Here is a 25,101-nt window from a genome sequence, read left to right on the forward strand (position 1 = left end):
AAGACCCAGAAATGCCCTAATCTGGTTATAGTAATGCAAAAAGCAACTATAGGTACAGCAACTTGGCTCATCCTCAAAGTCTAGTCTTTCTGTAATATGGATGTAATCTTTTATATTACTATATATATATGTTTAATTAAATCATCATTGCTAGAAAGGCTCTGATCTGTTCCTTGGCTTTCTTTAATCATACAGTATATTAGAAAAGCAGATGCAGAAGAGCAATGCCCATCTTTTAGCTCCCCTAGGGAGAACTTTTCTGTGATACAGTTAATACCATAGTATTCCTTTGCAGAACTTAAAAAAGGTCTACTTGACTCTTCCAAATATCCACAGGCCAAGTCCGACTCTATGAAAGCAAGCCCAGAGCATGGGGTGAACCCTGGGGTATTGTGGTATGGATATGTTCGGAGGAATATATCCAGCTTCTGTGCTGTTTTGGCATGTACCTTAGTGAGGCCATGATGTTAGAGTATGTCACGCCTGGTAGGAAAGAAAATATATAATATTCCAACATAGCAGTTGAGGCATAGAGAAGGCATGACATGGTTAAATGAGTTATTCTGATGAGTCTATAAGCTGCAGGTTTCATTGCCAGAAAGGGTTACACAACTAATCGAGCCTTAAGCTACGTTCACATATAGCGATATTTTGCAGTAAATTGCCCAATCGCTGTAAAAAAAAAAAAAAGTGATATTTTTGCCTTCATTCTGTCAAAATTGCTGCAAAAATAGAGTTCTTTTACAGCAAATTGCGTAATTCATGCAAAATACGACTAATTAAACACTATGAGGGAGATTTATCAAACGTGGTGTAAAGTGAAACTGGCGCAGTTGCCCCTAGCAACCAATCAGATTCAACCTTTCATTCCTTACAGACTCTTTGGAAAATGAAAGGTGGAATCTGATTGGTTACTAGGGGCAACTGGGCCAGTTTAACTTTACACCATTCTTGATAAATCTCCCCTTATGTGTGAAACTAGAACCAATCATAGTGATTAGCACTCGTTTACAGAATGTCTTGAGCTATCTAATAGGGACTTATAAGAAGATCTTTCTGTAACAGGTGCCAACATTTCTAAAAAAGACTGACAGTATACTGTGCATTAGTGTGATGAGGTAAAAAACAACGCCTGCATGAGGTGACCAATAGGATGATTGGCAGCCAAGCTGGTGCATGCACCAGCCACAGTAGGTACACTACGGTTGCATTAAAATGTCCCGTAAGATTCGCAGACCACAGACAATTTTAGGAACCATTTAAATGAATGCAGCCATTCACGTGATCCGTGACGCGACCCCCCCCCCCCCCAACCCCTAAAAAAGTAGGACATGTCCTAGTGCGGATCGCGGCTCGGATCCCCCCCTCCGCCCAGCAGCAGAGATGACAAGAGCGCAGAAGGCAACTACTTGCCTACTCCCCCCGTTTCGGTGAATATGTGAGCCGGCCAGCACGGGGAGGGGGGGGGGGGGATGTAGTCGAGTAGTTGTCCTCTGCGCTTCTGTCATCTGCCCTTCTGTTTGGAGATCCATGCTGCAATCCTCCTCTGGTCATCGCGGCGCGGATCACAGTGGGGGTCGCAGCACGGGTCTTGAGGCCACGGGTGAATGAGGTCTAAGGAGCCAGAGAGGGTAGAAAACTGCCACAAAGAGGGCTCTAGCCACAAACTATAGCAGCAGAGTGAAGCCAAGAATCTAAATACTGTCGAAGGTAACGTATTTATATACCCTTTCCAGTTCAGGTTATTTGACGGCCCTCCTGTGCCGATATGTGCATGCTGAAAATCTTCCCAGACACTATTGTACTGCATAAATCATCCCATAGCAGGATCTTGGATGAAAGGACATGACTGGAGAGCGGTCAGATGAGTTTATTACGGCACTCCATCCAATAAATAGCTCAAAGATTATTTTTATTATTTTTTTTTTTTTAACGCTTTACTCTTTAATCTTTTTTGAAGTAACATTTCCATACATGGCTTTAACAACGTATTGTTTGTGTGTTCTTGTTTCTGTGTGTGTACGTGGCCGGGCCACATCCAAACCCCAAACCATTCAACAGTTCTGTAGAGTAGATAGCATTTACCTCAATAATGGTAGTCTCTTTTCGTTTCTTTCTCACCCTAAATTCAGATGACGGATCCAAACCTACACCTACCATGGAGACGCGGCCTGTATTCGAGGGAGATGGTAAGGCAACATTTCTTGACTACACGTATAAGAAAATTTGAATCATTTGTCCTTGGGTGACCTCCAGTGTCCACCTTAGTTTAGCGAGTGTTGTATATTTATTTATTAAAGGGATTATCCAGGAATACAAAAACATGGCTGCCTTTTACTAAAAAGAGCACCACACCTGTTCACAGGTTGTATGTGATATTGCAGCTCAACTCCATTGAAATGGATGGCCCTAAGCTGCACTACAAACTGTGGACAGGTGTGGTGATCTTTTTGGCAATAGACATCCATGTATTTTCTAATACCAGATAATTCCTTGAAATGGTATTGTAAACTCTTGCAAATAGGCCCTGGTGTGTATCCCTGGTTATGTTCCTATTCTGCCGGAATCTGTTAATGTCCCTTTCCCAGTTCAGCTCTGTGATTAGCTGAGCGAGGAGTGGGAGGTAAGTATGTAAGTGAAAGTTAGCAGGACATGAACACAGCCAGGACCAGATCGCACAGCAGGAGCAGTGGTGGAGCAAGGGGAGGGGGTGGGGTGAGTATGGCTTGTTTGTTTTTTTATGCAATGGGAGGACAGAATGCATTATTTAGATTTTCTCTGAACAAAAGGTCACACAATTTTGCAGTTAAACAGCAGTTGTGCTCAAACATCAACACATATTCACATTTAATAGTTCAATTGTGCTGGTTTGAGGTAAAGCTGCATACAGGTGCATTTTATAGCCATACTTTGGCTGCTTCTCAGTGACTTGACCTGTAAACAAAGATCCACCATAAAAACAGACAGACATATAGGGCTCAGTAAAAGCTTAAAATAATAATCTCTAAATGCATTAAAAACATTTGAACAGATTGAAAAAAATTCTAAATATATAGCAACACATAAAATATATCCAGAAAATCAGATCACAAACTGAGAAACAGATAGGGGGTTCCTAAATAGCCCATATAGGTTGTAAATGTATAGATAGGTAGCAACCAATAAAAAAAACATTAAAAAAAGTAATATTACCAATAAAGGTGAGTGTAAATCATACAAAGGATGCTGCTAATATGCCTGGGTCAGCACTGTTCGTATACATGTATTGCACAACCATGAATACCTACATGTCCTTGACATGTGAAGTGTTTCACATATGTACTAAATAGATGTCCAGTACGGACCTTCCATACAGGGCATGCAGAGACAGTCTCCCTACAGCCTAAAAACATACATCCTACAAGATATAAGTAAAATGCAGGAGAACAAACAAATAATCCATACAAAGATTATATTAATACATGGGGGGGGAGTTATCATGTCTGCCCCTTGTGAGTACCTGAAAATAATTGCACTGTTACCCTCAATAGGCCATAGGTAGGGATGGTCCGAACAGATTTCGGTTCAGGTTCGTACAAACCCGAACCCTCGGTAATGATTCCCGCTGTCTGCCCGTATGGCCTGTATAGCCATAGGCTGTATCACAGTTTTCCAGGCGTTCCTCCCACTGTATCCGCCCGCTCCACGGAGCGGGCAGACAGCAGGAATCTGCTGCAGAGCGTTCGGGTTCATACGAACCCCAACCTCGGCAGGTTCGGACCATCCCTAGCCATAGGCAACCCTGTTTGCCTAAAGAGCAGGCAGGGGGCGTGGCAAGGCAAGAAGGGGGCGTGGCCTCTTCCTGCGCCTAATTTATCATGATTTACAGGTGTAAATTATAGTGAAAATCTAAGAGCAGGTGTAGATTTTTGCACCCATCTCAGGCTGGTCGGATTTGCTAAGAGTCTAAGTAAGTCCAGCGCAGTGCACAAGGGCAGTGAAATTTATTCATACATCAGTTTGATTAAATTCCCCCATAGTTTATGGAACCTGTACTGGACAAAGGATGGACAAGGCAATAGTACAGTGAAATACCAAAAACAGGAGAATCCGAGTGTCACCCCTCCCCCCCCCCCCCCTCTGGACCCAAGGCGCACGTGATGGACATGGGTGACTAACCTTAGAGCTCTATTAGATCTGTAAACAAAGATATAGTGTTGGCCAATTAACAAACATATCGAATCAGATCAAAGTAACTTCTAAAATCCTCACTTTCTGTGTCCTATATATACACATAATTATGAAGGCACAATCGATTTTAATTCCAAGCCTCGTAACTAACGCTATTGTCTCCTTCAATGGGATGGTGATGAACACCTGTTTCTTGTTTTATTTTCTTTACCACTTGATGGTTTCCAAAAGTGACAATGACCTAAAGGTCAGCAATTTCCTGTTCGCAGCACATGGGCAGGTTCATTTTTGGACTCAGGAAATCACCTTTCTCCTGGTCAGGTTAAACTTTGTCACATACAATGCAGGCCATATGTATAGTCACATATGCAAGGCAGCCCAATTCATGCTGTATTATAGTGCATATAGATTGTGTACATCCTACCCAACTTTTAGGTTTGAGTCAGTTTAGCTGAAATAGAAAAGGACATACGGAGCACATTTTAGGTGACTTAATGCAATCAATTACCTTGTGCCTGGTGAGTTTTTATTGCATATAGTTAATAAAGATGTAGTTCAGCAAAAAAAAAAAAAAAAATTCTTTAAATCAGATTTATAATTTAATTCTATTAAAAAATATCAAGTTTTCCAGTACTTATCAGTTGCTGTATGTTCTGCAGGAAGTGGTGTATTCTTTATTTGGATTGTGGGCACATCTGGGTGTGCACACGCTCCAATTAACCATTGAATTCCATGCAAATGTACGGCCGTCAGAACGGCCATATATTATGTGGACCAAGCGTGAATAATAGCCCTTGTTCGTTCATTAACGGTCGCAAATAATTCACTAGTCAATTATTTGTGCGGCTGTAAGGAAGCCACGGCCATTGTTCAATACAGTGTGTGAACAATCGCCGTTGTTCTCCATAGAGTTCAATGCAGTGCATTATTTTAGGGCAAGAACGGTCATTGTTTTAATCACCAAAACGGCCATTGTTTAATCTTGTCTTAAAAAATGCACTGTGTGAACAAAGCCTTAGGGCCCTACTCAATGGGAGCGATAATCGATTATCGCTCGGTGGAATAGAGAAAACGATCAGACGATGATCGTATCATCGGCTGATCGTTTATTTAGGGCCAGACCTAAAATCATCAGTTCCCCACCACGCATCGCTACGGAATAGCGGTGCGCGGCGGGCGGTCGACGATTTGAGAAGCGCCATACATTACCTGGCTGGACTTCTCCTCCGCTCCATCTTCCTCCCCGTGTCCCCCGCACTCTAGCTTCAAATGGCCTGTCAGCTGTCAGAGCGCTCAGCCAATCACAGACCGGGACAGGCCATTATAAAACTAGAGCGCGCAGGACACGGGGAGGAAGACGGAGCGGAGGAGAAGTCCAGCCAGGTAACATATGGTGCAAGGGCTGCAAGGACATCGGTACAGATGTCCCTGCAGCCCTCGCTCAACGATCATCGGGCCGTGGAATAGGCCCAGTAAACAAGCGCCGATCTATCAGATTGGCGCTCGTTTACATCGTTGATCGGGCCGTGGACTAGGGCCCTTAGGCTATGTTCACACAATGTAAAAATAAGTGCAAATAACAACCTTTATTTGCACTTATTCTACTATTACCCAAAGCGATTTTTTCAATGATTAACGATAAACAATCTCATGGTGAACAACCTCAAATAGTTTACCCGATTACACGGAACGTTCATCGTTACTTATGATCATTGTTGCAGTGGTTGCTACTGCGCTCGGACAGAGCTATTACACCAACCGAACGACGTCTTAGTACACCGAACAATGTGCGAACATTTCGCAAACGATCAACGATTAAAATAGGTCCAAATTCTATGAAACGATCAATGATTTCTCGTTGGTCGTTTAATTGTTGCCTGCAATTACACAAAACGATTATCTTTCTTCTTTGAACGATCTAACGATTTTTCGAATGATAATAGTCCCGTGTAATAAGAGCCTTACTGTCCAGCTAACTTAGCAATCATTCTGGTTAATCCAAAACCGAACACTCGGCATTAGACTCCCGGAGGCTGGAGAAGTTGAACGCAACCGGCTGTATCAATGTTTTACAGCACTCCCTAGGGCTGCATCCAACTTCTCCAACCACCGGGAGTCAAAAGCCAAACGTTCAGGTTCGACCAATTACTAATTATATATACGTAGTTATTAACCATCAGAAAAAAAACATCATTTTCACTTGTCAAAAATATATTCATTGGTCCAAATGTAGGTTAGAGGGCAGATCAGCTACGGGGTATGCAAATATTGTACTTGTATTCAGTTAATAGCTGCAAATCGACTGTAGTAAAATTTTCTACACATGGATTGTTCTCTTTCATCTCCATTGGGTTGAGATTTACATAGAGTTACATTCGCTGTCATGTCTTTGGAACAAGTCCAGGATATTTCTAGACTATTTTTGTTGGCCGGTATGAAAATGAATAAATGTATTCACAGACAAATCTGCCGCTACTGAAGAGAAATTTGAGTGAAGTACAACAATGTTCACATATTCCATATAACTGTGGCTCCAAACCAATTATAACATTTGGAACCCTAAAGTTACAGAATTGACTGATTAACCCTTATGTAGAGGTCTCTTTTATATAAGTTGTACTGCTTCCCTGTGGAACTAGCTATATTGTACAGATGTTTAGTTATGCTCTATTGGCCACCACCACCGTGTTTGCTACCGCCTTAGCGCCTGGGTCCATCTAGTCTGCCCTTTCAGTATTTCCCTTCTTATTATCCTAGGATAGATATATGTTTATCCCAGGCAGGTTTACATTCAGTTATTGTAGATTTTACCTACCACATCTGCTGGAAGTTTGTTCCAACCATCTACTACTCTTTCAGTAAAGTAATTTTTTCTCACGTTGCTTCTGACCTTTCCCCCAACTAACCTCTTACTGTGTCCTCTTGTCCTTAAATTCAGTCTTATTTATTAAAAACACTTCCCTCTTGAACCTTATTTAGTCCTTTAACATATTTAAAGGTTTCCATCATGTCCCAACTTTCTCTTCTTTCCTCCAGACAATACAGATTCAAATCCTTAAAGGGAATGTGTCATCTAAATGTTTTACTCTTTTAAATCTTTTACCGATTAGAATAACATACTAAAACTTGTTCTCTTATTAAAATCTGTTTCTAATTTTCTGACTTTAATTTTCATTTATTTCACTTTTTTGCACATTGTTATGGGGGCGACATCTTGCCTGTGCTGTTTTTAATAGCATTTATTAACATGCTTTACAGAAAGACTCATGGATATAGACTACAATAGACAGACTCTGTCCCCTTGATATGAATGTAAAACATCATTGAGCGGACTCTGTGACCTTGAAAATGTCATCCCACACAGAGTTGCTATTGCCTTGTATTGATGCTATCTACCTACTGTTGTCACATGACGCTGTAATGCTGTACAGATCACTTTACAGCAGACTTCTCTTATCACTACAGGCTGAACAGGAAGTCTCAGCTTAGTTTTAGCCCCAGTGGTGAGAATGAAAAAAAGCCGGATTTCCAGATTATTTTATAACATAGATAGAAAAATGGAAAATTAGAAAACATGTCACCAAAAATTCAGTTTAACATAAAAAAACACAATTTAAACAAGTTATTTTCTGATGATATATTCCCTTTAAGTCTTTCCTGATATTTTTTATACTTCACCCCCTCCACCACTTTTGTAGCCCATCTTTGGACCCGTTCAATTTTATCAATATATTTATGTAGGTAAGGTCTCCAGAACTGGGCATAGTATCCCAGATGTGGCCTCACCAGAGCTCTATACAGCGGGATCACAATCTCCCTCTTCCTTCTGGTTATACCTCTAGCTATGCAGACCAGCATACTATTAGCTTTCCCCACCGCCTTGTTCCACTGGTGACTCATTTTTTAAGGCTGTCAGAAATGACTACCCCTAAATCCTTCTCTTCTAAAGTCTTTGCCAGCTCAGAATTGTGGATATGATTTCTCTTCCCCCAGTGCAATACTTTACATTTACAAAAAAACCCACAAAAAATGCAACACCTCACTGCTATTGGCAAGACACAGACCCAATACAAATATGAAAATCACTAAAAGCAGCCCCCCCCCCCCCCCCAAACTGCTAAAGAATATCTCCATTAACATAATGAGGCTCTTGGCATACCATACCATTGGCAAATAATGTGTACCATCCCACCACGGTAAGGTGGCCTCATACCCAGGATGGAACCTACACTATGCTCATGGCTACTAATAAGCCTATGCTCTGGGCATGCAGGATCCAACTAATACTGGGAAAAATAACCCCCAGGTTACTTTACATTTGGAAACATTGAACTGCAGTTTCCATGTGTCTCTTATTTATCATGTATGGAATTGATAACAATTATTTTGTCATCCATAAAGAGAATTTACTTGGTGATATTGTGTTTTGTCTGAATATTTCAGTGCCCTTTTACATGGCCTGACTTTTATGCTTGAGGTCGTCCACCACTTTTGTAACCGTTCTATTTTATTAATATATTTTAACATAGCCATAGAGACTGTTGAGACTGTGATTGGTTGTACCATTGCGTAAGGTAACGAGTCATTTATTGTTTGCCTGTCCTTATTATATTGCAGATATCACAGCACCAACACTATGGATCAAGCACCTTGTTATTAAAGATGCAAAATTAAATGGCTCCAGCATGAGGCAATCAGGTGTGATACATGTTATAATTTTTCTTCATCTTAAATTGTTATTTTCAATATATTATTAACCTACTGATTAAATGGTTATATGGCCATACATAGTGGCATATAAATCTACATTGTTATAAATAATAGTGGTCAACAGAGAAGATGGAGTTCTATATAAAGTTTTGGTAGTACCCTCTTTGTCGTTAGATGTAGCGATGAATCTGCATTTGATTACTAGTAGCAGAAGACACTAGATGCAACCCCAGCGAGTCCTGCAAAACATGGATACAGCCTTTGGCTATATCCATGTTTTCCATGCAGACTTAGGGCTGCATATAGAGATGAGCGAACCGGGTTCGGGTTTAAGTCCATCCGAAACCGAACGTTCGGCATTTGATTAGCTGGGGCTGCTGAAGTTGGATAAAGCTCTAAGGTTGTCTGGAAAACATGGATACAGCCAATGACTATATCCATGTTTTCCACATAGCCTTAGGGCTTTATCCAACTTCAGCAGCCACCGCTAATCAAATGGCGAACGTTCGGGTTCGGATGGACTCGAGCATCCTCGAGGTTCGCTCATTTCTAGCTGCATACAATTTCTTCAGCCACTGGTAATCAAATGCAGAGTGTTCAAGTTCTGACAAACCTAACTCATTTCTAGTTAGAAGTTGTAATTAGAGATGAGCGAACCGGGTTCGGGTCGATCCGAACCCGAACTTTCAGCATTTGATTAGTGGCGGCTGCTGATCTTGGATAAAGCTCTAAGGTTGTCTGGAAAACATGGATACAGCCAATGACTATATCCATGTTTTCCACATAGCCTTAGGGCTTTATCCAACTTCAGCAGCCACCGCTAATCAAATGCCGAAAGGTCGGGTTCGGATCGATTCGAGCATGCTCCAGGTTCCCTCATCTCTAGTTGTAATATAAAATCTATTATGTACTTACCCGCCATGATCCCTTACCACTGCCATCCTGATGGCAACAGGTCCCCAATGCCCTCTTCTTCTGTCTGGTTCCTATGACTTTTAGTTTGAGCAGAAAATGCCTACTCAGCACAGTGACTGGTTAAGCATTTGTTTCACAAGTAAGAAAAAAAAAAAAAAAATTACAGGAACCATCGGAATGACTGCTTTGAGGAAATCAGGGCAGGTGGGTATGCTGCCTTTTCTAGTTTCACTGCACCCAGACAAATTTTATCTAAGATTCTTGGGCAACATTGTGCAGCTATTGGAGAATGCACAGTAGTACGGTTTGAGCTGCAGTATAAATGGACTTGTCTTATCAAGAGGTACTCCGGGTAGCAGTGTAAAATCCAGGGGGGCGGGATTTAATAAGAAAAGGGAATACTGCCAAGGGTAATAAATATATTCCTACTTACCTGTCCCCATTCCCTCGCAGCACAGTGTCAGCAGCTCTCTTTCACCATCTGGGCTCCTGAATCTCGCAAGTTCCTGTTTCATCACAGCCCCAAAGAAACTACCCACTCAGCCAGTCAGTGACTGCAGCGGTGTCCCGCCTCAGTCACTTATTAGCTGAGGGGCCATCTCTGCGCTGGGAACATGACGCCACAGAACCAGGAGCTTCAGGAGCCCAACAGAGAAACGGGAGCAGTGACACTGTGCTGCGGGGGAACAGGGACAGGTAAGTAGGGCTTCTTTATTAACTGCAAAAAAAAAACGAACATATAAAAATATCTTTAATAGGCACTGCCACTTTTATACGTTGTAAAGATATATCAGAAGTTGTGATTGGTCAGGGGACTGACCCCCCCCCACCAATTGCTAGATATAGCCAGCGAATACTTTAATGTATATTAGCATGGAGTAGGCTTCACATCTCACTCATTACAAAACTCTGTACATATACATTTGTATACAAATAATGCAGGATTAAAGTGACTCTGTACCCACAATCTGACCCCCCCAAACGCTTGTACCTTCGGATAGCTGCTTTAAATCCAAGATCTGTCCTGCGGTCCGTTCGGCCGGTGATGCAGTTATTGTCATAAAAAATTACTTTTAAAATTGCAGCTCCATGCCCTACGGGCGTATCTGTGCCCTCCTCATCGCCCTCCTCATCATTAGGAATGCTCCAGACAGATTGCCTCCTATTCACCACCTGTGTTACCACAACACATGGGCTGGATCGTTAAGCACCTGTGCAGTGTTCAAACAGGAGTAAATGTACCAGTGGCATTCCTAATGATGAAGAGGGTGGGGAGGAGGGAGGGAGGGGGTGGTGCAAAGATAGGGCACAGATACGCCTGTAGGGCACGGGACTGCAATTTTAAAGTTAATTTTTTATGACAATAATTGCATCACCTGCCGAACGGACCCAGGATAGATCTTGGATTAAAAGCAGCTATCTGAAAGTACAAGCGGTTTGGGGGGGGGGGGGGGTCAGATTGTGGGTACAGAGTCGCTTTAATTTTCAGCTGGGTTCCATTAAAGCAAAGAGAGCCAAGTTGTAATACCACGTACCACCTGATGACAAGTGTGGTGCTATTTTTTTGAAAAATGTCTTTCTAATCCTGAATAACCCCTTTAAGAACTATAGTTGAAACTCTATACGAAGCTTAAAGAATCCCCTCCACTTTTTTGCCCCCATTACCACTACTGAGCACAATAAGCACCATTATTCTAAAGCGTATCATTCCACAGGACCCAGTTATAAGAATGGAGAAAGTGCATCAGGTTTCGCTTCAGCCGATGGAGACTGACAGCTACTATGCCATAAATAATATTCCCTTAGAAAGCAGCTAATCTACTTTATGAAAAGGTGCAAAGTACACAAGATGGTGGGGGGTGGTATTCCCCCAAAAAGAATCTACATATAGCCATTGGCGCTAAAACTCTATGTGGTTGTAAAAATAAATGAGGGTCTCTTGGCAGGGTTTGATAGATGACTGTGAAAGAATTTGGTTTTTCTGCTTCTACTAGAGTGAAAAGAGAGAGAAAGAAAATAAATGACTTAAGTAGTGTCACTGAGCCCACCAGGGACACTACGGGGGATTTATCCAAGTAAATGAAGGGAAAGTCGAACATAGGATCCTTGTATGTAGTTTTTTTTTTCTAAACTATTTAGCATAATACCAATACATTCAGAGGACCATAAACATTAGCAGAAATGTTTTTATTAGATAATGGGCTTTATTTTCGTTCATTTCAGGCTTCACATGGCAGTCTCGGGGGCATTTCCTATATGGATTGGTGTCATAATCCATCACCATCCTCTACACAAATAAATACTCTGCCTGATTTTTTATATATATTTTATATACTGTATACACACACACTCTGCAGAAATACGGTAGATGCACTTATTATAGACAGAGATACAGGTAAGTAAGTTTCTATACATTTGGGTTAAAGGAGAAGTCTGGCAATTTTTAACAGGGAGGGGAATTGATTACAAGTACAAACTTACCTCTCCCTGTGCCCGGTGTGAGCGCTGGGCCCAGCCGAGCTTCAGGATCTCCAGGCGCTGACACGTCACGACCCAGGTGACGGACAGGACCCTCAGCCAGTCAGTGACTGGTGTGGGACACCGCTCCAGTCACTGATTGGCTGAGAGGCCAGTCTATTAGTCAGGACAGGCCTTTCCCTCCTCCCCAAGTCGTGACATCACAACTTGGGGGAAAATGCCTTCCAGCAGGGTCTCGGGGCCAGTCCCAGTGCTCACCGGAGGCACTGGGAGAGGAGAGTTTGTATTTGTAATCAAATTCCCCGCTGCCCCTGACGAATTTTAAAAATGCCCAGAATTTTTTTTTTTAATGAATTAAAGCTTATGTTTCTCTTCTCCAAAGATCCCATCTCAACACACTATATAGTTGCATTAAGTTCTACTACTTTGTATATGACACAGGCAATTTTCCAACAAATGTTTAGAAACAGATCATTTACTTAATAATTCACTGGTTTATTCACTGGGTTTCACTGGATTCACTGAACTGGATTAAAATTCCACTGGGTCATAACTTTACATACGAGAGGACTGTGCTTTTAAATTATTTGGAAAATTCCAGCAATGTCCTGGCTGGTAGGCTAATTGTCATTGCACCTGTTGCATATCCAACTACAATGTTACAATGTTAATCTGTTCACAGCATTATATGCAAGTTTACACACCACAAGAGCACAGAGACCACACATATAAAAGTCGCAAGAAGAGCAGCAAACCATCTTGTGAAGATGTTGGAGGATATGCATCTGTATCAACAATAAAACATGTCCTGCACAGAAAACAACAATCAGACTACACTTAGATTGACTCATCTAACATTGCTGGGTTTTTACCTTTTAATTTGTGGTCTTTAGATCTTAATTTGCATAAAACCTAAGCAGATCTCTCAGCCCTGGAGCGACAGATTGAAATAAGAGTTATATCTCCTGATTCAGGATAAGAAACCCTATTATTCAATACCACCAGGAACATTGGGTTTTTTTTACATGAACAAACCGGCGCAGGGATGCCAGTGCCACAGTCCATTTTTTTTTTTTTTTTTAACTGCCACCCGATTCCTGTGCAAGGCGCTAGTCTATTTCCAAGCACCGGCCTAGCATGAAGCACAGGAAGTGGTTCGGCCGGCCTCCAGTGTGACGAAACCCCCTTTCCTCTGTGACGTGGCTCAATTAGAGTCAATGACCAGCGCCGGTCCATTCATGTAAAAAAAAAAAAAATTAAAAAGCTATGTACCTAGTGGTACATTTGCTTTAAAAGGGTTAACCTGCGTTAAAAAAATTACTTAATATATTGCTGGCCTGTTGGTAAACATAAGAAACATCTTATGCTTACCTCTCCGTGCTCCCTCTGTGTCCCGATGCAGCCTCTCCGACGTCTCCCACTACAGCTCCGCTACTTCAAGGATGAGCCTCTCCAGGTAGTGACAGCCCTCTTAGCCAATCACTGGCCGCACTTTCCCGTCTTAGCTAGTGGCAAGTTCATCTTGCAAGTAGCCGGGCTGAAGTCATCGGGGACACAGGTGACACCGCATCAGGACATCGGGGGAGCGCAGAGAGGTAAGTATAACATATTTATTATGTTTTCAAAACAGGCCAGCCATATATAAAAAATAAAAATAAACACTGGATACTTATACTGAACACCCCTTTACAGGTCCAATTTAATGTCTGACAGGTTCACTTTAAATAGGACCTGTCACCAGCTATAGTATGAAGGTCCAGGAGGCTTACCTAAATGCTGCTGCCTCCTGGTCTTCAGAAGCACATATTTAAATACTTCTCCTGTTCATTCAATGTGCCCCTCATTTGATTTAATTTTTTTCTCCAAACAAATTTTTATTGTGGAAAAGAGAACAATAGCAGGAATGTCATTAATCGATTACAGTGAACTTAAGCACATCGATCTCATTAGATTTAATTTGAGCTAATGGAAGTACATAGGGTGATGAGAGGCATCAAATCAAAAAACTTTTCATAAATCTCATACAGTCATATTGATTGTTTTCTAATAGTTTATGTAAATTGTAGTGTAAGGGTACTATTACACGAAGCGATTATCCTCCATTACCGGCTGATAATTGTTTTGTGTAATGGGTCATGTTTCATATCAACGATCAGCCAACATGCACAATGTCAGCTGTTTCATTAAATTAAAACAAGACCTAAAATCCTGATAATGATAGCGACAGCCTAATAGGCTGCGCCACAGGAGCGGCGGCAGCAGACTGCCACTCTCCCCTATGGGCCACCCAGACGATCTTAACATTGGACAGCCCCCCATGGCCCCCACACTCGCTATTGGTAGGTGTAATAGCACCGACAGAGAGCAAGGAACGAGGAATCAACCTGACAGGTCGGTTCTCACTTGCTCTGAAATACAGCCCTTAGGCTAGTGTTCACACATAGTATTTTGGTCATTTTTAGTCAAAACCAGGTGAGGGACCTAAACAGAGAAAAACTATAGCAAAAATTGGCATTTTCTGCCTTTTGAAATCACTTGTGGTCTTGGCTATAAATACCAATCAAAATACTGTGTGTGTGTGTGAACTCAACCTAAGCCCTAACTCCGAAAACTAGATTGTTCCCTAAAATATTATTCTAAAAAAAAAAAGCTAATATTGATCTTACATATGCTTTCTTAATACCCAGATTTCTTACCTCTAGCGTTCTGATATAACGGCCAGTAAGAGTAATGACACTGTCATCCAGTCCACCAGGAATTATACCATTATAAAGCACAGCCATACTGGCACACATCTGCAGAAAGTCTGCCATAAGTAATAGAGCAACAACAAAGTCTATATCTGCATAATAATATCTCAGAGCTCTTTGCAGGATTAAGCGCACACTGGGTTATATATATATGGATAGACACATCTGTAGGAAAAGAAAACTTTTTTTTTTTTCATTCTAAATCCTGAAGCCAATTGTTTAAAGCGTGCAGGACGTTCTCGAGCTATAACTCATACACTTGTGTTTATAGGCAGCGCAAGCTTATAACATAAACCTTTTAAATATTGAGTCTTAGAAGCTTTCCTCTGGTGCTCCAAGGGTTATGTCCTCCGCTTCCAAACACTGAAACGCCACATTTTAATGACGCTTTCAGCGACTATTTATGAACGCCATGGAAAGTTTGTGCAATGCTGTAATAATATATTGCGGTGTGTGCTGTGATACCTTAGCAGTGGCATAGGTCACATCTGTAAGGGTCACTTGTTAACGCCCGCCTTATGGCGAAGGAGAGAATAAAGCCTATTTATTTACAACCTTCAAGCTGTCAATCTGTCTCATGACTGTCTTGCGCCCAGCTGCCAGGTAAAGATTGAGCATTCATATAAACTCTCCATGCAACAAGTTATGACCTAATGTATTACATGTGTTTGCTTAGAAGAATTTTTTATTTTTTTTTGCAACATGTGCGGTAATGTTAACATTACCGACTTTATCTGCGAATTGCATAAGGAGGGAACAAGAGCTTTTAAAGGAACATGAAGGAATCTTGATAAGTACATTGTTGTTGTTTTTTTTTTTACTTTAAGCAGATTTCAGCAGTTTTAGACTTTCTGCTCCTTACAAGATCTCGTATGTTTTTTGTAAACTTTGAAAAGAAAAAAAAAAATCAGAAGAGAACGCAATAAGCAAATATACAAAGGGGGAGATTTATCAAACGTGTTGTAAAGTAGAATTGGCTCAGTTGCCCCTAGCAACCAATCAGATTCCACTTTTCATTCCACACAGACTCTTTCTGTCCTATTCCACGGGCCAAGGAGGGCCCGATCAACGATGTAAACGGGCGGCGATCTGCTAGATCGCCGCTCGTTTACTGGGCCTATTCCACTGCCCGATGATCGAGGGCTTCAAGGACATCGTTACCGATGTCCTTGCAGCATACATTACCTGTCCAGGCTTCTTCTCTGCGCTGTTTTCATCCCTGGGTCCCGCGCGCTCTATCTTCAGAATGGCCGGTCAGCTGACAGGCCACACTGGTCCCGGCCTGTGATTGGCTGAGTGCTCCGTCAGCTGACCGGCCATTCTGAAGATAGAGCGCGCGGGACCCGGGGATGAAAACAGCACGGAGAAGAAGCCTGGACAGGTAATGTATTACTGCTGCTGCTGCTTGTCAAATCGTTGGTCGCCCGCCGCGCACCACTATTCAACCATAGCCATGCGCGGTGGGGGAACAATGATTTAAGGTCTGGCCCTAAATGAACGATCAGCCGATGACACAATCATCGGCTGATCGTTCTCTCTATTTCACCAAACAATAATCAGCCGAATCTGGCCGATCCGGACGATTATCGTTACTGTGGAATAGGGCCCTTAGACTAAGCAATAATAAATACCGGTATGCTTTTATTCCATGGGTTACAACCAGTGGCGGATTAAATGTACTCTGGGCCCCGGGCTGTCCACCCAACCTGGGCCCCCCCCCCAGTCAATTCGCCCACATTATAATCTGCTACTGCGTCCCCCCCCCCCCCCCCCCACCGTCCCCAATAAACACTGCCTGCCTCCCCTCCCTGCTGGCCCCAATAAACATAATGTTTGGTCCGTTGCTGCTACCCCCAGTAAGCATTGCCCACCCTACCTCCACTGCCCCCAATAAACATATCGCCACCTCACCTGGTCCCCTGATGTTGCCCCCCCCCCCCCAAGGTCACAGCAGCACAGAGGATGTCAGGAGAGGAGGGTGCTGATCTTATAGGAGAGGACCGAGCAGCACAGAGGATGTCAGGAGAGGAGGGTGTTGATCTATAGGGGAGGTCCCAGCAGCACAGAGGATGTCAGGAGAGGAGGGTGCTAATCCTATAGGAGATAGTCCCCCTTTATAGATGGTCTCCCTCTTTCCCCCTCTACAGATGGTCCCCCCCTCTTATAGATGGTCCCCCTCTTTCCCCCCTTATAGATGGTCCCCCTCTTTCCCCCTCTATAGATGGTCCCCCTCTATAGATGGTCCCCCTCTCCCCCCTTATAGATGGTCCCCCTCTTTCCCCCCTTATAGATGGTCCCCCTCTTCCCCCCTCTATAGATGGTCCCCCTGTTTCCCCCCTTATAGCTGGTCCCCCTCTTTCCCCCCTTATAGCTGGTCCTCCTTTCCCCCCTTATAGCTGGTCCCCCTCTTCCCTCTCCCCCCTTATAGCTGGTCCCCCTCTTCCCTCTCCCCCCTTATAGCTGGTCCTCCTTTCCCCCCTTATAGATGGTCCCCCTCTTTCCCCCCTTATAGATGGTCCCCCTCTTTCCCCCTTTATAGATGGTCCCCCCCTTTATAGATGGTCCCCCTCTTCCCCCCTTATAGATGGTCCCCCTCTTCCCCCTTATAGATGGTCCCCCTCTTCCCCCCTCATAGATGGTCCCCCTCTTCCCCCCTTATAGATGGTCCCCCTCTTCCCCCCTTATAGATGGTCCCCCTCTTCCCCCCTTATAGATGGTCCCCCTCTCCCCCCTCCCTTATAGATGGTCCCCCTCTCCCCCCTCCCTTATAGATGGTCCCCCTCTCCCCCCTCCCTTATAGATGGTCCCCCTCTCCCCCCTCCCTTATAGATGGTCCCCCTCTCCCTCCCCCCCTTATAGATGGTCCCCCTCTCCCTCCCCCCCTTATAGATGGTCCCCTTTCCCCCCTCCCTTATAGATGGTCCCCCTCTCCCCCCTCCCTTATAGATAGTCCCCCTCTCCCCCTCCCTTTATAGATGGTCCCCCTCTCCCCCCTCCCTTTATAGATGGTCCCCCTCTTTCCCCCCTCCCTTTATAGATGGTCCCCCTCTTTCCCCCCCTTTATAGATGCCCCCCAGTGAGTAAATAACACAAAAATAACAAAATATAACTCACCTACCCTGCGTTCCCCCGTCGATCCTCTCTCCGGCTGCCTCCGTCTGATGCGCGGCTGCCGGGGGTGTCCCGTCCTCTCCCCGCCAGCGCGCGCATCACACAGCTCCTAGTGCCGCCTGGGCCCTGACTTCCGGTACGTGCGCTCCAGTACCGGAAGTCAGGGCCCCAGGCGGCACTAGGAGCTGTGTGATGCGCGCGCTGCCGGGGAGAGGACGGGACACCCCCGGCAGCCGCGCATCAGACGGAGGCAGCCGGAGACTCTTGTGACCGCAAGCGAAACAATGCTTGCGGTCACAAGAGTGCAGTGGCGGGGGGAAGGGGGCCTCCCGGGCGGCATTATAATGTGGGCGGCAAGGCATGGGCCCCCCCCCGGAGCCTCGGGCCCCGGGCGGCCGCCCAAACCGCCTACATTATAATCCGCCATTGGTTACAACTATTAATAATGTCATTACTGTAATAATATAGTAAAGTATAAAATGCACCAATGAGTGCAGCATTAAAACCACTGACAGGTGAAGTGAACAACCTTAATTATTTTGCTATAAGGGCTACTGTCAAGGGTTGAATAGTGAGGTCAAGATCAAGTTCATGGCCCCAGGGTGCACTATGGGAAGAAAGGCAAGCCTTCTTACTAATCACACCCCCTGAGCCCAGCAGAGCACCCAAGGCTATGGAATGATATAAAGAAACCCTATTTTTGGACTGGTCACAGGTCCACTTTAACTGTCCATGTGACAGGCTTCCTTTAAAGTGGTATTCCCCCCTAGCTGGTCTTACTCACCAAGTCCCCCTGAGTATTTTAAAGCAGTCTGTCTTTCTAGCTGCTGCCGTTCCCGAGAAAAAGTTTTTTCTAAAAGCCGTTTATATCCAATATGGCGCCGGCCAGGAAACTACATTTCACAGCATGCAGTGAGGGCCATGAGGTGATGAGGTTTGCAGCACAGAGCACAGCAAAACTATGCAGAATCCTTAATAAGGGGACCTTCAGCCTTTCAGCTGTTGCAGAACTACAATTCCTATCGTGCCTGGGCAGCCAACAGCACCTTTAAAGGGGTTGTCCAACGAAAATCTTTTTCTTTCAAATCAACTGGTGTCAGAAAGTTATATAGATTTGCAATTTACTTCTATTAAAAAATCTCAAGTCTTCCTATACTTATCAGCTGCTGTATGTCCTGCAGGAAATGTTGTTCTACTTTCAGTCTGACACAGTGCTCTCTGCTGACCTCTCTGGCCGAGACAGGAACTGTCCAGAACAGGAAAGGTTTTCTATGGGGATTTTCTAATATAAGTAAATTATAAATCTACCGTATATAACTTTCTGACACCAGTTGATTTGAAAGAAAAAGATTTTCACTGGATAACCCCTTTAATCCCCAAGTAAGATGCATGCAAGTGACCATCAATTCCAGGCTAGGTGGCCCATAAATTGTAGTAGAAGAAATCCAACAGCATCAATGGTGGTTAAGTGTTCACAAATTTATTGCGTGACCAGATACAAAGACAACGTTTCGACCACTGGGGTTTTATTGAGTCTCCATCTTCATAAAGACCCCAGTGATTGAAACGTTGTGTTTGTTGGTCACGCAATAAATTTCACCACCATTGATTCAGCCAAAGTTTTCTAGGCTGAAGGTTCCCCTTTACATGCCTTAAAGGGAACCTGTCATATTGAAAAAGCGGTCTAATCTGCAGACAGTATGTCATATAACAGGATATGTTGAGTAGATTGATTTATAGTTTTGTGGGAACAGTTCCAGTATAACTTGTAATTTAGTTATGTAAACTTCTGGGCCTAAGCAGTCATGTGGGCGGTCCTGTCAGCTACCTGGGTATAAGAATGTATATAGAACTGACATCATCATAGTAGTAATCTGGCCTTGTGCCAGACTGGACGTTTTCTGCCACAAACATCTGCTATAGCTATAGATATTGTTCCCTCACAGTCTAGACTTCCTTGTTGCCATTAGCAACCAGTCAGACCTTAATTTTAGTTTCATTTTAAACTGACAAATCTAAACATAGGGGGAGATTTATCAAACATGGTGTAAAGAGAAACTGGCTCAGTTGCCCCTAGCAACCAATCAGATTCCACTTTTCATTCCTCACAGACTCTTTGAAAAATTAAAGGGGGAATCTGATTGGTTGCTAGGAGCTCTCATTTTGGTTGCCAATGGGGCAATTTTAAAGGTTTGGTGCGTACGGGAAAGAGAGTTTTAGTCTTATCCCATATTTACTTAGAGCGGCCTGTAATCCGTCCTCTGACTGCGATCTCATATGACATTGCCTCTGACGGAGCCCACATAAATATTTAATGGTGGTGAATAATGGCGTTTTATTAAGGTCTTTAGCTTTTTATTTTAGCAGTACGGTAGTGTTTATAGCATAATGCAGGGTTGTGTTATAGTATGAATAGAACGTCGCTGTTATAAGTAAATATAGCGATTGTATAGAATACAGGTATGCTGTGCTGCCATACTGCTTGAGTAATGTGTGTAAGTTGGCTTGAAATCTACCTGGACTGTATCCAAGCAACTTTGTCCTCTCATAACTCACCTGCCTTCCCTCTTTTATGGATACGGGGACATGTCACTCTAAATACGTTCCCTTGGTCTCATAACTAATTAATTCTGTCTGAGCGGCAGAAGCTTTCTCCGGTTACAAAAATGACGCCAAGACTTGGACTGGCAGCCAGTACACCGGAGAGGGCCAACGTGAGGCTTTCTGGGGCTTTGCCTATCTGTCATACAGCCAAACCCCAGCTAAACTGTACAGCTGCTTGTAGAGCAGAAGAGAGAAGTGTATGGCTAATATAGAGCGCCGCTGTCCAGCCGACACATAAGATACAGAGCCGAGATTCTCACACACAGCCCATTGGATTCTACACACAAGGGCCCTACTTTATTCCTGCAGTTTGATAAGGAATGGCTTCGTCGAGTGACCCGTCAACAGACACTCGGTTTCATTAATTCGTTTTTCCACTGAATTGAATTAAAGGGGTAGTTCAACTGGTGCTAGAAAGTGCCAGAGATTTGTAATTTACTTCTATTTAAAAAAAAAAATCTTAAGTCTTCCAGTACTTATTAGCTGCTGTATGTCCTGCAGGAAGGGGTTTATTCTCTCCAGTCTGACACAGTGCTCTCTGCTGACACCTCTGTCCGTGACAGGAACTGTCCAGAGCAGAAGCAAATCCCCATAGAAAACCTCTCCTGCTCTCCAGACTGGAAGGAAAGAATACCACTTCCTGCAGGACATACAACAGTTAATAAGTACTGGAAGACTTGAGATTTTTTTAATTACAAATCTCTTGCACTTTTTGGCACCAGATGATTTGAAAGAAAAGGTTGTTTTTTTTTTTATTTGCTAAACTAACCTTTTAATACAAGTTGCAATGCAAAAATTGTCGAATTTGTTCACAATTTTCTCATCATTCGATTAATGAGATGACCTTTTTAAATTATGGCAACTACATCTTACAACACTGTACGCAATCTACATTGCACTTTTTGCGGTTAGTCTAGTGCATGTCTCATCTAGCCAAATGGTGAACATCCTCACCCACTCTGGTCTCTGTCATTGCCCAGCACCACTCTTGCTTAAATGGGTAACCCAGCAAAAATTTAAAAAAAAAAAATCTGTCAAATCAACTGGTGCCAAAAAAAAAGTTGTAATTTACTTCTATTAAAAAAAAAAGTCTTCCAGTACCTATCAGCTGCTGTATGTCCTGCAGCATTGGTGCATTCTTTCCACTCTGACACAGCGCTGCCACCTCTGTCCATATCAGGAATTGACCCAATCAGGAGGGGTTTCGTATGGGGATTTCCTAGTGAAACAATGGCACAGAGCAGCTCAGAGAGTATGTACACCCCCAGAGACAGGGTCTACACACAGACCCTGCATCTAATGCTACGTTTACACAAAGCGATTATCGGGCGAATTTTCGCGATAACGATCGAATTTGAACGATAATTGTACGTGTAAACGTGGCGAACGATCGAAAAGTTCATAAATCGTCGTTCACAAAAAATTCGCCGATCTTTCCGTGTAAACAGTCGTTCACTGATTTACCTATGTGTGAGATAGGCTTAAGCGATCGCAAAACGATCGCAAAACAAATTTTCTGTATGATATATCGTTCCATCTAAACGCTGATCATTATAAAAAAAATCGTTATTTCGAAATCGCTAATCGTACGATCGGACCAATAATCGCCTCGTGTAAACTTAGCATAAGGGTCCATTTACACAAAAAGATTATTTGACAGATTATCTGCCAAAGATTTGAAGCCAAAGCCAGGAATGGATTTTAAAAGAGGAGAAATCTCAGGCTTTCCTTTATGACCCGATCTCTGTTTATAGTCTGCTTCAGGCTTTGGCTTCAAATCTTTGGCAGGTAATCTGTCAGATAATCTTTCTGTGTAAATGGACCCTGAGCTATATAGCCATATATCTTTGATCTTTGGCCAAAGTTAACTTGTAGCCTTTGTCTAGGGGTCCTATTACATTAGGGTATTATCAGGTGAACAGGCTTCTATTTCCCTGTGTAATTAGACTAGTGACGAACAAACACATTCGTTAGCCATTGGCCATGTAATAGGGGATGTGTGGCTGACAGCTGATGGCAGGAGGGTCGCTGCATTTTGCCACAGTATAGCTTACCATGGTATTAAAGAGGCACTGATGCTAAATATATTTTGTAAGAAATCAACAAGGGATGTGATCACTAGCAGTTTTGCAATATACTCGCTTTATTTTTTTATGTTTTCTATGCGTGATGATGTCATGGGGCGAGGCCTACGGTGGCGATGTGGCCGTGAAGCCCCACCCAGGTAGCACAATCCACAGATGATAAAAGATCGCTTTTTACTGGAACAAGCACCATGACGTATGATATAAAAAGTGTATGAAAACTGAAAAATGTACCCTTTCATAATGCAAAAAAGGGTGTCACTTTTCTTTTTTTTATTACATCTACTACTTTAACCTTACTTAAAGGGGTACTCCAGCGTGGGGGCTATTTTTTGATCTGGCCGGGGAGGAGGTGGCTGAGAGAAACGACGTCCACTCACCTCCCCGATTCCAGTGGCGGGTCCCGTATCACGGTGCTTCGGTCCCTGGTTCCCGGCCGCTTCCTGGTGTCTGACGCGGGCCCGAGACGTAACGTCTCAAGCCCGCTCAGCCAGTCAGTGACAGAGGCGGGATCTGAGCGGACTTGAAACAGATTCTGCCTCTGTTACTGACAGGCTGAGCGGGCTTTAGACATCCTGTCTCGGGCCCGCGTCAGACACCAGGAAGCGGCCGGGAACCGGGGACCGGAGGGCTGCTGGAACCAGGAAGGTGAGTGGACTTTTCTCTCAGCCACCTCCTCCCCGACCAGATCAAAAAATAGCCCCCACGCTGGAGTACCCCTTTAATTCCTTTTTTTTATATACCTTCTGATTTCTTTACTCCCTCAAACTAACCCCACCTCCTTCCCACCTTAACCCATCCCAAATAGGGATGAGCGGACCATCGGACTTTTGGTCCGATGGCATCGGCTCTCTATTATCATGCTCTATTATCATTATCATAGTTGCGATCCCGCAAATATGCGGCCAGGATATTCCAGGGAATTCAACAGCGATTCCCTGAAATATCCTGGCCGCATATTCCCGTGAGCGCAATTATGCAGTCGGGATCAAAGACATGATGAGAGAGCAAACTGCTTTGGGACCAAAAGTCCGAGCAGTTCGCTCATCTCTAATCCCAAACCACCCTACCGGCAGTCTGGGAACAAAAGGAAAATAAACAAATTAAGTAAAAAATAAATAAATAAATACCTATATAAAAAAAAAAAAAATTAAATAATAAAATCCTTCCAACTAAAACACAAACTACCCCAGATGATCTACGTCCGGTCTCCTGTCTCCACACACACAGTGTCCCTTTAAATCAACGTTATACATATGGCCAAACTGTAGTCTGTGCTGATATTTGGTCCTTTCTCTGTTCAAACAAAGAGACCAAACACAGGAAGTCCCAGTCCTTTATTGCTCACACAAGGAAAGACACCAGTTCATCATGCAGCTGAGGGCAATTAACATAGGCTAATTATATTATCACCTATACATGCTTACCTGGAGACAATGCTCTTTGTTATATAACAATTCACTCAGTACAGTGTCCCTGTGTTGTGACAGAGGTTTTAGTGCTGTGTGACAGGAGAGCTGACCATGCAATGCGAGCATCCCCAGGATTCTCTGCTACTGAATGTAGACAAGAAGCAGTGCAGACTTGTGCCTGCTCAGGAATGGCTGTCAATCAATATCAGGCCATGTCTGTAAGTGTGCAGCAGACTGGGACTTCTTTTTGTTAAACAGAGAAGAGACCAAATGTTGGCCCAGAGTGAGCATGGACCGCTGTTTGACAGGAAGGGAGACACCTAGTGGTCCTTTGTATAAGGTTGATTTAAACATAGAAAACTAAAACTTAAAAACTAAAGAGTATATTGAAAACTTCTTGCGATCATAAACCATGTCAATTTCTCAAAAAAACTAAATTCACATTAGTGCCTCTAAGTTTTTTTTTTTGCTTCATTATTATTGTATATGGATCATCTTTCTTAACAGATTTACATTTATTTTTTCTCTATTACCATTATTTCTATAATACATAGATCTCATGCAGCATTTTACTTAAAGAGGTTTTCCGGCCAAAATCAACTTTTCCTCTATCTACAGGATAGGGGAAAAGTAAGAGATTGTGCGGGATCCAACCTCCGTTCCCCCGCCGATCTCTGTATCGGCCCCTGGCTTTTGTGTTATTCCTATGGAGGTGCTGGAAAGAGCCAAGTAAGCTGGAAGAGCACGGTACTCAGCTCTCTCTGGTGGTTCCATAGAAATGAATAGAGCCACCGGAAAGAGCTGAGTAAGCCAGAAGAGTGCTTTCTCTGTCCAGCACCCCCATAGGAATGAATAGAGCCACGGGTC

The 25,101-nt window shown here is 43.3% G+C and overlaps 1 protein-coding gene across 3 annotated transcripts in view; it reads left to right on the forward strand.

Annotated features, from left to right (window-relative positions):
- Nucleotides 1-25,101, forward strand: part of SMOC1 (SPARC related modular calcium binding 1) — a 153,081-nt gene that overhangs the window by 103,461 nt on the left and 24,519 nt on the right. For 2 of the 3 annotated variants that reach the window (XM_069951043.1, XM_069951044.1), the window contains exons 6-7: nucleotides 2,100-2,189; nucleotides 8,788-8,868. In XM_069951043.1, coding sequence (XP_069807144.1) covers nucleotides 2,100-2,189; nucleotides 8,788-8,868 — 171 coding nt within the window. The remainder of the gene's footprint in view (nucleotides 1-2,099; nucleotides 2,190-8,787; nucleotides 8,869-25,101) is intronic. The other variant, XM_069951045.1, reaches the window with a different exon arrangement.

The sequence above is a fragment of the Dendropsophus ebraccatus genome, chromosome 13, assembly GCF_027789765.1.
Source record: "Dendropsophus ebraccatus isolate aDenEbr1 chromosome 13, aDenEbr1.pat, whole genome shotgun sequence".
Taxonomy (NCBI): domain Eukaryota; kingdom Metazoa; phylum Chordata; class Amphibia; order Anura; family Hylidae; genus Dendropsophus; species Dendropsophus ebraccatus.